We start from the raw sequence: 15,100 nt of genomic DNA on the forward strand, positions 1-15,100 counted from the left end.
GACTTCACTTCCACATCTAAGAATGTGATTTTGAGGGGGTGGAGAGTATTCTCACCAAAGTGACCTCTTCCTGGCCAGCCCCAGGTCATACTGTGAATGATCTTGAAGAGAATGGACTGAACAATGAAGAGTCAGAACAGGTACGGAATCAACCTGGCTTTTAGAATATCTCATGGAGCTACGATAAATAGAGGAACCCCTACGCGTTATGAAAAATGACGACACGTGGCTCTCTTGAGGGCTTGTGTGACTTCGTGGCCAGAAAAGACATTATTTGAGAGATGGAGGAGAGATTATGAAGCCTCTGTGGTGTGGTCTGTTCATTCTTCAAGTGGTCCTAATATTTCCATTTACTCTCTCCCCATCTCTAGTTTGCCTAACATCCACGCCCAACCTGAGTAAATCTCTTGACATACATCATCTCATTTAATCCCCACGAGAGCACTTGGAAACAGTATGTACTTTGCTTAGTCCTCACTTTAACAAATGAACAAACAGAGGCTCCAAAGTTAAATACCTTGCCCAAGGTCACAAGTTGTGACAGGACTGTTACTGAAACCCAGATTCCTTGTGTTGAATCTGGATTATCATCCGGGGCACACCAGAATGCATGGAGACAATTTCCAAATGATACCCTTCAACAATTATTCAATTCCATTTAAATTGCATAAAAAGAAAATAGTCAAAATCATGTGAAAATTATATATAAATTCAAATTTAACTCTTAACATTTCAGGTATTTAGATAGACGTAACAATAAAATGTACCATTTAAGAACATGGCTATGAATGTCCCCATGATAAGCAATCCCCTTTGCTGAAAGGGACTCATGGGACAATGGATCACTCTCACAGGAAAATGCATGGACCAAAGCAGAACAATAGCTATGCTAAATGCAAAAAAGCAAAATGGCTGTCTGGGGAGGCCTTACAAATAGCTGTGAAAAGAAGAGATGCAAAAAGCAAAGGAGAAAAGGAAAGACATAAGCATCTGAATTCAGTGTTCCAAAGAATAACAAGGAGAGATAAGAAAGCTTTCCTAAGTGATCAATGCAAAGAAATAGAGGAAAACAACAGAATGGGAAAGACTAGAGATCTCTTCAAGAAAATTGAGATACCAAGGGAACATTTCATGCAAAGATGGGCTCAATAAAGGACAGAAATGGTGTGGACCTAACAGAAGCAGAAAATATTAAGAAGAGGTGGCAAGAATACACAGAAGAACTGTACAAAAAAGATCTTCACAACCAAGATAATCATGATGGTGTGATCACTGACCTAGAGCCAAACATCTGGAATGTGAAGTCAAGTGGGCCTTAGAAAGCATCACTACAAACAAAGCTTGTGGAGGTGATGGAATTCCAGTGGAGCTTTTTCAAATCCTGAAAGATGATGCTGTGAAAGTGTGGCACTCAATATGCCAGCAAATTTGGAAAACTCAGCAGTGGCCACAGGACTGGAAAAGGTCAGTTTTCATTCCAATCCCAAAGAAAGGCAATGTCAAAGAATGCTCAAACTACTGCACAATTGCACTCATCTCACATGCTAGTAAAGTAATGCTCAAAATCCTCCAAGCCAGGCTTCAGCAATATATGAACTGCAAACTTCCAGATGTTCAAGCTGGTTTTAGAAAAGGCAGAGGAACCAGAGATCAAATTGCCAACATCCACTGGATCATTGAAAAAGCAAGAGAGTTCCAGAAAAACATCTATTTCTGCTTTATTGACTATGCCAAAGCCTCTGACTGTGTGGATCACAATAAACTGTGGAAAATTCTGAAAGAGATGGGAATACCAGACCACCTGACCTGCCTCTTGAGAAACCTATATGCAGGTCAGGAAGCAACAGTTAGAACTGGACATGGAACAACAGACTGGTTCCAAATAGGAAAAGGAATACGTCAAGGCTGTATATTGTCACCCTGCTTATTTAACTTATATGCAGAGTATATCATGAGAAACGCTGGGCTGGAAGAAGCACAAGCTGGAATCAAGATTGCCGGAAGAAGTATCAATAACCTTAGATATGCAGATGACACCATCCTTATGGCAGAAAGTGAAGAGGAACTCAAAAGCCTCTTAATGAAAGTGAAAGAGGAGAGTGAAAAAGTTGGCTTAAAGCTCAACATTCAGAAAACAAAGATCATGGCATCTGGTCCCATCAGTTCATGGGAAATAGATGGGGTAACAGTGTCAGACTTTATCTGGGGGGGGCTCCAAAATCATTGCAGATGGTGACTGCAGCCATGAAATTAAAAGATGCTTACTCCTTGGAAGGAAAGTTATGACCAACCTAGATAGCATGTTCAAAAGCAGAGACAGTACTTTGTCAACAAAGGTTCGTCTAGTCAAGGCTATGGTTTTTCCTGTGGTCATGTATGGATGTGAGAGTTGGACTGTGAAGAAGGCTGAGCGCCGAAGAATTGATGCTTTTGAACTGTGGTGTTGGAGAAGACTCTTGAGAGTCCCTTGGACTGCAAGGAGATCCAACCAGTCCATTCTGAAGGAGATCAGCCCTGGGATTTCTTTGGAAGGAATGATGCTAAAGCTGAAACTCCAGTACTTTGGCCAGCTCATGCAAAGGGTTGACTCATTGGAAAAGACTGGGATGCTGGGAGGGATTGGGGGCAGGAGGAGAAGGGGACGACAGAGGATGAGATGGCTGGATGGCATCACCGATTCGATGGACGTGAGTCTCAGTGAACTCCGGGAGTCGGTGATGGACAGGGAGGCCTGGGGTGCTGCGATTCATGGGGTCGCAGAGTCGGACACAACTGTGTGAACTGAACTGAACCTTTAGCTTGTTTTATCATTTCTGATAATGGGAAATTGAGTCATAAGTATCAGAACTATTCATACTGTATCAAATTTTTCTTTCATCTTAAGAAAAATTCTGACTATAATGAGAATGGCTATGAGTTGGCCATTATTGATAGGTAGCTGATCAGTACACAGAGGTTCATTATATAATTCTGTCTACTTCTGGATATGTCTAAAATTTGTTCATAATAATTTAAGTTGAAAACATTAAATAAACATGAGTTTTGTATTTTATAAAATTTAAATTAAAAATAGAGCCCGTGTGTCTCACTACATTGATATTGTATCTGTTATTGGTCATTCAATGTATTATAAAATGAGTGCAAATTCTCTGAGCCATTTCATTACTGATATGATCTTCTCTCAGTTAATGTTTTTAACTTCATAAAAATTATAACTATTTAGTGGGAGGCATTAAAGTAGAAATTAACTGGAAAGTGAAATCTGGGTCTTTATACAATGGCTGATTATTTATATCAAAAAGAAAATGATTTTGTCTAAAGCAGGTAACTACTCTTAAAGTAGTTATATAAAATATACACATTTATAATATATATGCTTATAAAACACTGTTTTTATGTTTCCTCCTTAATACTAATACTTAACACTGCAGCTATATATGCATTTTTCCTCTATAATCTTATAGTAAGACTTCTTATATTAAGAAAGGTAAGCTTAATACAGCATAAAAATATAATGTAGAAGTAAGAAAATATACTTACTAAGAAATCATCATAAAACAAAGTGTGACTGACTTGCAAATGTCTTATTAAGCTGCCATTGAAGCTGCTTCGATTCTCATTAGGTACTAAACGGCAAAGTGGACAGAACTGGAAATAAACAATATCAAGAGTTCAAGAAAGAATTTTAAATAATCATTTAAAATGATTATTTAATGTCAGAGATAAAAAATTAAATAACCATTCAACAAAGTTAATTTTAATTTTATGAATCTATTGGCCATACCCTGGTTTTATGTTTTAGAATTATATAAATATTAAAGCAATATAAACAAATACAATTGCACTTCTTTCTTCATATACATTTCTTGTATATAAAGAGTATAACTATTTGTTTTATACTTACCACTTTATTATTTAAATAATATTACAGTCAGGAGGTGTGCCATAATTTAGTTACCTACCTCTTGCAATACTAAAGTTCTTAGGTATGTGGATATGTTGCTATTACAAATTACATTATCTACATTGCTATTGTTATCACAAATTATATTATCTATAATTATATATCAAATTACATTTTTGAGGGGATTATTTTATTAAGATAAATGACTATAAATGGAGCTTAGAAGGCCAAAGTTATGAACATTCATGGTTCATAATATATACTATATATGATACATGCTTATAGTTTTATATTACCACCAGCAATATAGATTCTAATACACCAGCATCAGATATTAGTATTTACACATATTTTCCTAATTTAATAGCCACGAATGGCCATCTACAAAACCTTCTCATTTTGAAATATTTATAAAGCTCAAAAGAAACGGGAAAATAATGCAGAGAGGTACCATGTCACCATCACCCAGCTTCCCCAAAACGTTACTTCTTACATAACTATGGCACATTGTCAAAACCAGGAAACTGGCAATTAACTAGACAACATCCGACTTAGATTTCACCAGTTTTTGCATGAATTCATTTTCTGGGGTGTGTATATATATTCTATGAAATTTTATCACACATATAGTCATATAACTACCAACACAATCAAGAAACAGAACTGCTCTCTCACTACAAAAAACTCCCTTGTACTGTCCCTTAACTTCTTCTCTCCTGAACCCTGGCAACCATGGATTTGTTCTCTAGATCGGCCTTTTTTTTTTTCTCTTTGCCTCACTGCCTGGCATGCAGGGGTCTTAGCTCTCTACCAGTATCCAGAGTGCACCCTTTGCAGTAAGCTGAGTCTTAACCACTGGACCCCTAGAAAAGTCCCACAAATGGATACTACTCTTATCACCTAAGCAGATACTTGCAATACAGCATAGCAAGTGCTATAATCAAGATCTGAACAGACAACTGTTCAAGACTGATAAGGGAATCATTACTTTTTTTTCTGAGAAGTCAGGAAAGGATTCAGCCAAGTTGCATGCAGCTGGTGACAGTCTTGAAGAACGAGTCAGCCATAGCAGAGGAGAAGCACCACAGGCAGGGAAAGCAAAGTGGAAAAAGGCAGGAAACCCTAAAAGGACCGGGCCTGCTTAGGCAACGGGAAAATGCTCAGTGAAGCTGGAGACAGGGCATGTTGTGGGCAGCCGCGGGAGGAGAGTTTGGAACAGTAAGTTGAAACCAGTACTAATCAACATACACTCTTCTGAGCAGCTCATGTGATTTCTATTTGCCCCATATCGAGTCAGAGGAACAGAGATGACTAAGCCTTGGTCCCATGATTAAGGAGCTTTGAGCCCAGTGGACGGGAAATCTACAGAAAACCTGGAATTTCAAGCAAAGTAGTTTTTGTCTTCAGTCTGATGTTAAAAGAGAACTAGTGGAGGCATCAGACTTCAGGTGTATAGACAATTTAGTTGTGTGACTGAAGAGACTTTCACCAGAAAGACACTACAAAACAATGGGTGACAGTCTATACTACTTCAAAAATTTCTTCTGTTTCTTGAATTGGGGAATTTGACACAAGGAAGGAGAGGGTAAGAATAGGAAAGGGAAAGAAATGGTAAAGTGAGAGACTGATGATCATGACCTAAGTACCTAAGTGTTCACCTACACTCTCCCTAAGGTTGTTCTTGTTTAGTTGCTCGCTTGTGTCTGACTCTTTGCAACCCCATGGACTGCAGCACTCCAGGCTTCCCTGTCCTTCACCATCACTTGGAGCTTGCTCAAACTCATGTCCATTGAGTTGGTGATACCATCCAACCATCTCATCTTCTGTCATCCCCTTCTCCTTCTGCCTTCAATCTTTCCCAGCATCAGAGTCTCTTCTAATGAGTCAGCTCTTCGCATCAGGTAATCCAAGTATTGGAGCTCCAGCTTCAGCATCAGTCCTTCCAATGAATATTCAGAACTGATATTCTTTAGAATGGACTGGTTGGATCTCCTTGCAGTCCAAGGGACTCTCAAGAGTCTTCTCCAACACCACAGTTCAAAAGCATCCATCCTTCGTTGCTCAGCCTTCTTTATGGACCAACTCTCACATCCATACATGACTGCTGGAAAAACCATAGCTTTGACTGTACAGACCTTTGTTGGCAAAGCAATCTCTCTGCTGTTTAATATGCTATCTAGATTTGTCAGTTTGTCTTCCAAGGAGCAAACATCTCTTAATTTGATGGCCGCAGTCACCATCTACAGTGATTTTGGAGCCCAAGAAAATAGAGTCTATCACTGTTTCCCCATCTATTTACCATGAAGTGATAGAACTGGATGCCATGATCTTCATTTTTCTGAATGTTGAGTTTTAAGCCAACGTTTTCACTCTCTTCTTTCACTTTCATCAAGAGGCTCTTTAGTTCCTCTTCGCTTTCTGCCATAAGGGTGGTCATATGCATATCTGAGATGACTGATATTTCTTCCGGCAATCTTGATTCCAGCTTGTGCTTCATCCAGTCTCAGATTTCTCATAATGTACTCTGCATATAAGTTAAGTAACCAGGGTGACAATATACAGCCTTGACGTACTCCTTGCCCAATTTGGAACCAGTCTGTAGTTCCATGTCCAGTTCTAACTGTTGCTTCTTGACCTGCATACAGATTTCTCAGGAGGCAGGTAAGGTGGTCTGCTATTCCCACCTCTTGAAGAATTTTCCACAGTTTGTTGTGATCCATACAGTCAAAGGCTTTGGTGTAGTGAATAAAGCAGAAGTAGATGTTTTTCTGGAACTCTTTTGCTTTTCCGATGGTCCAGTGGATGTTGGCAATTTGATCTCTGGTTCCTCTGCCTTTTCTAAATCCAGCTTGAACATCTGGAAGGTCATGGTTCATGTACTGCCTTGGAGAATTTTGAGCATTACTTTGCTAGCATATTAAGTGAATACAATTGTGTGGTAGTTTGAGCATTCTTTGACATTGCCTTTCTTTGGGATTGGAATGAAAACTGTGGCCACTGCTGAGTTTTCCAAATTTGCTGGCATACTGATTGCAGCACTTCCACAGCATGATCTTTTGGGATTTGAAATAGCTCAGCTGAATACAATCACCTCCACTAGCTTTGTTTGTAGTGATGCTTCCTAAGGCCCACTTGACTTCGCATTCCAGCATGTCTGGCTCTAGGTGAGTGATTACACCATCATGGTTATCTGGGTCATGAAGATCTTCTTTGTATAGTTCTTCTGTGTATTCTTGCCACCTCTTCTTAATATCTTCTGCTTCTGGTAGGTCCATACCATTTCTGTCCTTTACTGTGCCCATCTTTGCATGAAATATTCCCTGGGTATCTCTAATTTTCTTGAAGAGATCTCTAGTCTTTCCAATCTATTGTTTTCCTCTATTTCTTTGCATTGATTGCTGAGGAAGGCTTTCTTATCTCTCCTTGCTATTCTTCGGAACTCTGCATTCATATGGGTATATCTTTCCTTTTCTCTCTTGCCTTTCACTTCTCTTCTTTTCTCTTGTAAGGCCTCCTTACAAGAGAGGAGGCTACTTGTAAGGCCTCGTCAGACAACCATTGCCAATTTCCTAATGTCAGGTCATCCTTTACTATCTCTCTTTACTCAGATATGCTCCCAGACCATACCACTATTAATAACCAACAATTTTACAGCATATATCAAAAGATACTGGCCTCAAAAAAACAGATTCATAGAGAAAAACTTACTGGTTACTAGTGGGGAGAAGGAAGTGGGGAGGAGCAACATAGAGGTAGGGGATTAAGAGATACAAACTATTATGTATCAAATAAGCTACAAGGATATATTGTATAACACAGGGAATATAGCTAATATTTTATATTAACTATAAATGGGTATAACCTTTACAAGTTGTGAATCACTATATTGTATACCTATAATTGTAACTTATATAACATTGTACACCAACTATACTTGAATTAAAAAAAAAAACAGATGTTGGCCTCATCTCAGTATGGACTTGATCTGATGGTGAACGCAATGGGTAAATAACAGCCACCATATTAGAAGCTACCACCAACTTCAGTCCTTTGGAACATCTGTTACAATGGATATCCAGCTCTGTCTGTGGTTCAGATTAATCCCCACAGCAGCTCAGTCAATTGAAGAACACTTTTTATATAATGGTAAATACCATTTGGGGAAGAAGTTAAAGATAACTGAATCCAACACCAAAAGAAAAGAGTCATGCAATGAAAATAATTATGGGCAAATCTTCAACCAAAATTAAGGTACAAGATTGAACACCTAATAATAGGAGTTTGGAAGCAAATCTAATGAAGATTTTCTTCCTTCCAAAACATTTATGCATGTACGTTCCCACTGCTCCATCAAGCTACAGATATTCTGAATGCCCACAGTAGTAAATTGCTGTGGGGATTAGGGCTCAGCTTTTGTCAATGTAGTTTTTAATTTCAAACCAAACGAAGTCCTGTCCCTTCTCACAAGGAATGAATCTCAGGATCAAGGCAGAAAATAAAACTACCTTTGAACCTGGGTGGATGGAACTATGATTTTTACAATATCCTGTTTTTCATATCTCTATATCCTACTATAGCTAGGTTCTCCACCAAGAGCTGGACATGCAATGTTGAACAAAGAAATTATTAATAAATTCTATGGCTTCATGAAGCTATTAATTTGGAGGGAGAGACAGACACAAAATAAACGCACAACATACAACTGTGATAAATGAGAAAAAAAGCAAGAGCTGAAAATAATTTTGGTGTCAGAGAACTGAGATTTAAGGTGAGTTCTGAAGGATAAATAAGAACCAACCACTGAAAGAAAACACTGGACAAAGAGGATAGCCAGAAAGTGGGGTTCTTGCTGAAATATCTTCCCTTAATATGATAAAATACTAAATTTCTCTCGAGTGGTCTCATAATTCAATCTGAAGCATGCTGTATCATTTGCCTCTTTTAAGTCTAATATTCCATAGATATACTTTCAAAAAAATGCAGCAGAATATAGTTAATTACTGTATCATGAAAAGGACTTGTTGAAACTTCTTAATGTTCTTAACCTACTACCCTAGTTTGCTTGAGCAACTCAGAAACAAAGGATTAGTTGCTTGTGGCTTGATTTTTGAATTATCTAATTCTATCTGGAAGGCAGAATCCTTTGCCCAAATCTCTAACTATCTTGAGACTACTTATATCTGCTAAGTCAGATGACATCACTGACCTTATCTGCAGGCAAACCTAGCAATTCAGTCCTTTAAAGCAGTAATTCCTCCTTAAATGCTACATTCCATGCCAATCCAGAGGCAGTCTTGGACTCAACCCTCCTTGTCCAAGGACTTCCTTGGGGTATTTTCACATATGTGTCCCCATTAGTGCTGCCTCAGTGCTGCCACAGGATCTGCCTCCAGCCTTTTCATAACCACAGGTTTAATCTGACTTCTAGTGGCAAAGTGAAAGTCACTCAGTTGTGTCCGACTCTTTGTGACCCCATGTACCATAACCCACCATGCTCCTCCAAGCAAGAATACCTGAGTTGGTTGCCATTCCATTCTCCAGGGGATTTTGCCGATCCAGCAATAGAACCTTCATGTCCCAACTGCAAGCGGATTCTTTACTGTCTGAGCCACTGGGGATTGGGGCTTATCTTAACCTTGTACACTCAAGCATGAAACACTAACAGAGGAAACCTGAAGATCTTCTGTTCCAGTAACCACTTTTACACAGCCCTAGTGTTTTACAGAACCATGACTTTTCTGAACAATCTGCTCCTGCCTTAAGCCAAGGCAGCATCCTTCCCAGCTTGGGTTCCCCAACTGTGAGAGTACGCAGCTTCCTCTAGGAAATCTACTCTAGCCTTGATTTGATATGGCTGCAAACATCACCCAGTACCCAAGCATCACCACCTGATTCTTTTACTACCCTGCAGTGCAAGATACCTGGGTTCAGTCCCTGGGTTGGGAAGATCCCCTGGAGAAGGGAACGGCTACTCACTCCAGTATTCTGGCCTGGAGAATTTCATGGACTGTATAGTCCATGGGGTCCACAAAGAGTTAGACATGATTGAGCGACTTTCACTTAGGCTTTTTAACTACTAAATTCCACAGGCAATCTGATCCCATGATTCCTGATTATTTCTGTCCTTATGGCAGTTTTCTTCAGTGACTTCTATGACCTCTAAATAATAGAAGACCCAGCTTCCACGGGCCACCTTCAATCTGATGGCCAAACTGAGCAGCACATGGACGGGATTTCTGCTGGAGTAGGTATACAGTACCAATGGATAGACAAGTAAGGTGCCTGCCCTGAATGGATGCTATAGTGCTGCCCATGGTCAAGAATGCCTAGCGTTCCTCCAGTCAGACCAGCACCTGGGCACTACTAGTCATGGCTCAGGCTGCATTGATGATATCTCCTTCATAGGGTTGCTGGGAGAAGTTAAAGAGGCACTCAGTCAGTTCTGTTCAGTTGCTCAGTCATGTCTGACTCTTTGTGACCCCAAGGACTGCAGAATGCCAGGCTTCCTTGTCCTTCACCAACTCCCAGAGCGTATTCATGTCCATCAAGTCGGTGATGCCATCCAACCATCTCATCTGCTGTCGTCCCCTTCTCCTCCTGCCTTCAATCCTTCCCAGCATCAGGGTCTTACCAATGAGACAGTTCTTCACATCAGATAGCCAAAGTATTGAAGCTTCAGCTTCAACATCAGTCCTTCCAATGAATATTCAGAACTGATTTCCTTTAGAATGGACTGGTTGGATCTCCTTGCAGGCCAAGGGACTCTCAAGAGTCTTCTCCAACACCACAGTTCAAAAGCATCAATTGTTTGGTCTCAGCTTTCTTTATAGTCCAACTCTCACATCCATACACGACTACCAGAAAAACCATAGTCTTGACTAGACGGACCTTTGTTGGCAAAGTAATGTCTCTGCTTTTTAATATACTGTCTAGGTTGGTCACAGCTTTTCTTCCAAGGAGCAAGTGTCTTTTAATTTCATGGCTTCAGTCAACATCTGCAGTGATTTTGGAACCCCCTAAAATAAAGACTACCACTGTTTCCATTGTTTCCCCATCCATTTGCCATGAAGTGAGGGGACCGGATGCCATGATCTTCATTTTCTGAATGTTGAGTTTTAAGCCAACTTTTTCATTCACCTCTTTCACTTTCTTTAGTTCCTCTTCGCTTTCTGCCATAAGGGTGGTGTCATCTGAGTATCTGAGGTTATTGATATTTCTCCCAGCAATCATGATTCCAGCTTGTGCTTCTTCCAGCTCGGCATTTCACATAATATACTCTGCATATAAGTTAAATAACCAGGGTGACAATATACAGCCTTGACGTACTCCTTGCCCAATTTGGAACCAGTCTGTAGTTCCATGTCCAGTTCTAACTGTTGCTTCTTGACCTGCATACAGATTTCTCAGGAGGCAGGTAAGGTGGTCTGCTATTCCCACCTCTTGAAGAATTTTCCACAGTTTGTTGTGATCCATACAGTCAAAGGCTTTGGTGTAGTGAATAAAGCAGAAGTAGATGTTTTTCTGGAACTCTCTTGCTTTTCTTGATGATCCAGTGGATGTTGGCAATTTGACCTCTGGCTCCTCTGCCTTTTCTAAAGCCAGCTTGAACATTTGGAAGTTCACGGTTCATGTACTGCCTTGGAGAATTTTGAGCATTACTTTGCTAGTGTGTGAGATGAGTACAATTGTGTGGTAGTTTGAGCATTCTTTGGCATTGCCTTTTTTTGGGATTGGAATGAAAACTGACCTTTTCCGGTCCTGTGGCCACTGCTGAGTTTTCCAAATTTGCTGGCACACTGAGTGCAGCACTTTCATAGTATCATGTTTTAAGATTTGAAATAGCTTAACTGGAATTCCATCACCTCCACAAGCTTTGTTCATAGTGATGCTTCCTAAGACCCACTTGACTTCACATTCCAGGATGTCTGGCTCCAGGTGAGTGATCATACCATCATGGTTATCTGGGTCATGAAGATCTTTTTTTGTATAGTTCTTCTGTGTATTCTTGCCACCTCTTCTTAATATCTTCTGCTTCTGGTAGGTTCATACCTTTTCTGTCCTTTATCGTGCTCATCTTTGAATGCAATATTCCCTTGGTATGTCCAATTTTCTTGAAGAGTCTTTCCCATTCTATTGTTTTCCTCTATTTCTCTGCATTGATCACTGAGGAAGGTTTTCTTATCTCTCCTTGCTGTTCTTTGGAACTCTGCATTCATATGGGTATATCTTTCCTTTTCTCCCTTGCCTTTCACTTCTTTTCTCAGCTTTCTGTAAGGCCTCCTGAGACAACCATTTTGCCTCTTTGCATTTTTTTTCCTTGGGGATGGTCTTGATCACTGCCTTCTGTACAATGTCACGAACTTCCATCCACAGTTCTTCACGTGCTGTGTCTATCAGATCTAATCCTGTGAATCTACTGTCACTTGCACTGTATAATCATAAGGGATTTGATTTAGGTCATACTTGAAGGGTCTAGTGGTTTTCCCTACTTTCTTCAATTTCAGTCTGAATTTTACAATAAGGAGTTCATGATCTGAGCCACAGTCAGCTCCTGGTCTTGTTTTTTTTTTTTTTTTTTTGACTGTACAGAGCTTCTCCATCTTCGGCTGCAAAGAAGACAATCAATCTGATTCTGGTATTGACCATCTGGTGATGTCCATGTGTAGAGTCTTCTCTTGTGTTGATGGAGAGTGTGTTTGCTATGACCAGTGCATTCTCTTAGCAAAACCCTGTTAGCCTTTTCCCTGCTTCATTTTGTGCTCCAAGGCCAAATTTGCCTGTTACTCCAGGTATCTCTTGACTTCCTACTTTTGCATTCCAGTCCCCTATAATGAAAAGGACATCTTTTTTGGGTGTTAGTTCATAGAACCGTTCAACTTCAGCTTCTTCAGCGTTACTAGTTGGGGCATAGACTTGGACTACTGTGATATTGAATGGTTTGCCTTGGAAACAAACAGATCATTTTGTTGTTTTTGAGCTTGCATACAATTACTGCATTTTGGACTCTTTTGTTCACTATAAGGGCTATTTTTTCTAAGAGATTCTTGCCCACAGTAGTAGATATAATGATCATCTGAGTTAAATTTCACTGAGTTCAAGAGGCACCCAGAATTCAGTATATCGGGAATTCCCCTGCAGTCCAGTGGTTATGACTCGGCACTTTCACTGCAGGGGCCCGGGTTTGTTCCCTGGTTGGAGAACTAAGATCCCTAAGCTGTGCACGTGACCAAAACAAACCAAAAGACAAACCAAGAAAACGCATATGTGGTAGTCATTATTATGCCATCTTAATGTTTTCTTTCTTCTTTTTTAAATATTTACTTATTTATTTGGCTGTACCAGCTCTTAGTTGTGGCATGTGGGACCTAGTTCCCTGACTAGGGATTGAATGCAGGGCCCCTACATTGGGAGCTCGGAGTCTTAGCCACTGGACCACCAGGGAAGTCCCCCAGTGCTTTCTTCAAGCTTCGTCTAGGAAGGTACCCCAGGGACCAATCGTAAAACACCTCCTTAGCTCAGTTCATCCAAGGGCAACTTAAACAGGAAAAGCCCATGACAATCTCCGCTGTTCCCCCAACACATATCAAGCTCCTAGCTAGCCATTCCAAGAATCAAACCTCTGGACTATTAGGGTGAATAAAAAAAGACCTTTGACTGTGCTATGGGGCTTTTCTCTTGAACTTGCTAGTATAGGACAGGTGTTTATGCCCCAGAGCTAGACACTGGGCTTCAAACTGTAGCTCTGCTTACTTACCAGCTGTAAGACTTACCTTGTAAGACTTAACCTCTCTGAGTCTGAGTTTACCGTTGGTAAAATGGAAATAATAATCATCTCTATCTCATAGTATTGTTGTAAGTGCTATGTATCAATCATCTAATAAACTTACATTTAACCTCATCCACCTTCCAAAAGGATTTTATGAAAAAAAAAAAAAAAAACCTTTAAAACTCAAATTAAAAAAACCCCAAACTTTTACATATATGAAACACACACACACACACACACATACACATATTTTAGTTCTGTTTAGAACCAAAATAAAATCCGAAATAATCTTCAAGGTATCATTTTACATCTGCTAATTTAAAAATAAATGTAACCCAATTTTGGCCAGGTTAAGGTGAAAGCAGTTTACTCATCAATTGCTGACACAAATATAAACTGACTCTAACTTTTTAGAATACGTTTTGAGTGTTAATTAAAGCTTGCACTCTTGGGCCCAAAAATATCAATCTATGGAATTTCCTCTTAAGAAAAAAATGACATAGAAAGAGAAGTTTAAACGTACAAGAATGTGAATGCAAATCCTAAAAACTGGCAGCAATTCAAATGTTAAAAACTAGTAAAATGGCCAAGTAAATGATGATGATCCATCACTACCCTGCCTTACCTCTCAACTATACAAAAATGAAAATTATAAGAGCCACATTGCAAAGCAGAATTAAAGTGCCAGGTTGAAAAGAAAAAAGGCAGCATTCACAATAGATCAAGGAAATGATAAGCAATATGCATTTTAATCTGTGAGCCTATTGATGAATATTCAGACTCTGAAATAAAATAATGAACTGATTAATAAAGGTGAATGACTTTCTACTTTTCATGTCTAGTGTATTATTGCCTTGATAACCATATTTGCATTATTAAAAAATGTTTCTCACTTAGGATGTGAGCACAGTTAGCATAGTAACATTAAATCTTAACTATGCATTTTAGATCTGCTTAGTTGATTATGCCCATGATTATCTGTAAGAGACAATGTTGTCTAATTTCATAAATGAAAGAGTAATTGCACACTGGTAATTCTTGTCAGTTTCAACTAGACACTTTCACATGGTGTTCATAGTCATAGAATCACTGTAACCTTGACACAAATTATCCTTTATGATATATCCATAAATAGAAGCCCATAAATGGATTTTCTAATGTGTATCAAATTTAGATACTGCAGAAATATATAGTAACATAATTTCTCACCACAGGTCTCCTTTCTGATCTGTGATGATTAATGCAATGATCCAGCAAACCGTCTTCATCCAATTCCTTCTGACAAAAAGGACATACACACCTGGAAATTGCACAGAACACAGATATTCCTGAAATTACTGATAATTAGACAGCAGTCACTTAGCTAGAGATAAAAAACAGAATGTAGGTGGATCTAGTTTCTAGTGCTCATTCTTTCGATTTCATATTCA

The 15,100-nt window shown here is 39.3% G+C and overlaps 1 protein-coding gene across 2 annotated transcripts in view; it reads right to left on the reverse strand.

Annotated features, from left to right (window-relative positions):
• Positions 1 to 15,100, reverse strand: part of RNF125 (ring finger protein 125) — a 47,972-nt gene that overhangs the window by 5,381 nt on the left and 27,491 nt on the right. The window contains exons 4-5 of one of the 2 annotated variants that reach the window (XM_027525869.1): positions 14,880 to 14,970; positions 3,541 to 3,648 (exon numbers count right to left, since the gene is read on the reverse strand). In XM_027525869.1, coding sequence (XP_027381670.1) covers positions 3,541 to 3,648; positions 14,880 to 14,970 — 199 coding nt within the window. The remainder of the gene's footprint in view (positions 1 to 3,540; positions 3,649 to 14,879; positions 14,971 to 15,100) is intronic. The other variant, XM_027525870.1, reaches the window with a different exon arrangement.

This window comes from Bos indicus x Bos taurus, chromosome 24 (assembly GCF_003369695.1).
Source record: "Bos indicus x Bos taurus breed Angus x Brahman F1 hybrid chromosome 24, Bos_hybrid_MaternalHap_v2.0, whole genome shotgun sequence".
Classification (NCBI taxonomy): Eukaryota; Metazoa; Chordata; class Mammalia; order Artiodactyla; family Bovidae; genus Bos; species Bos indicus x Bos taurus.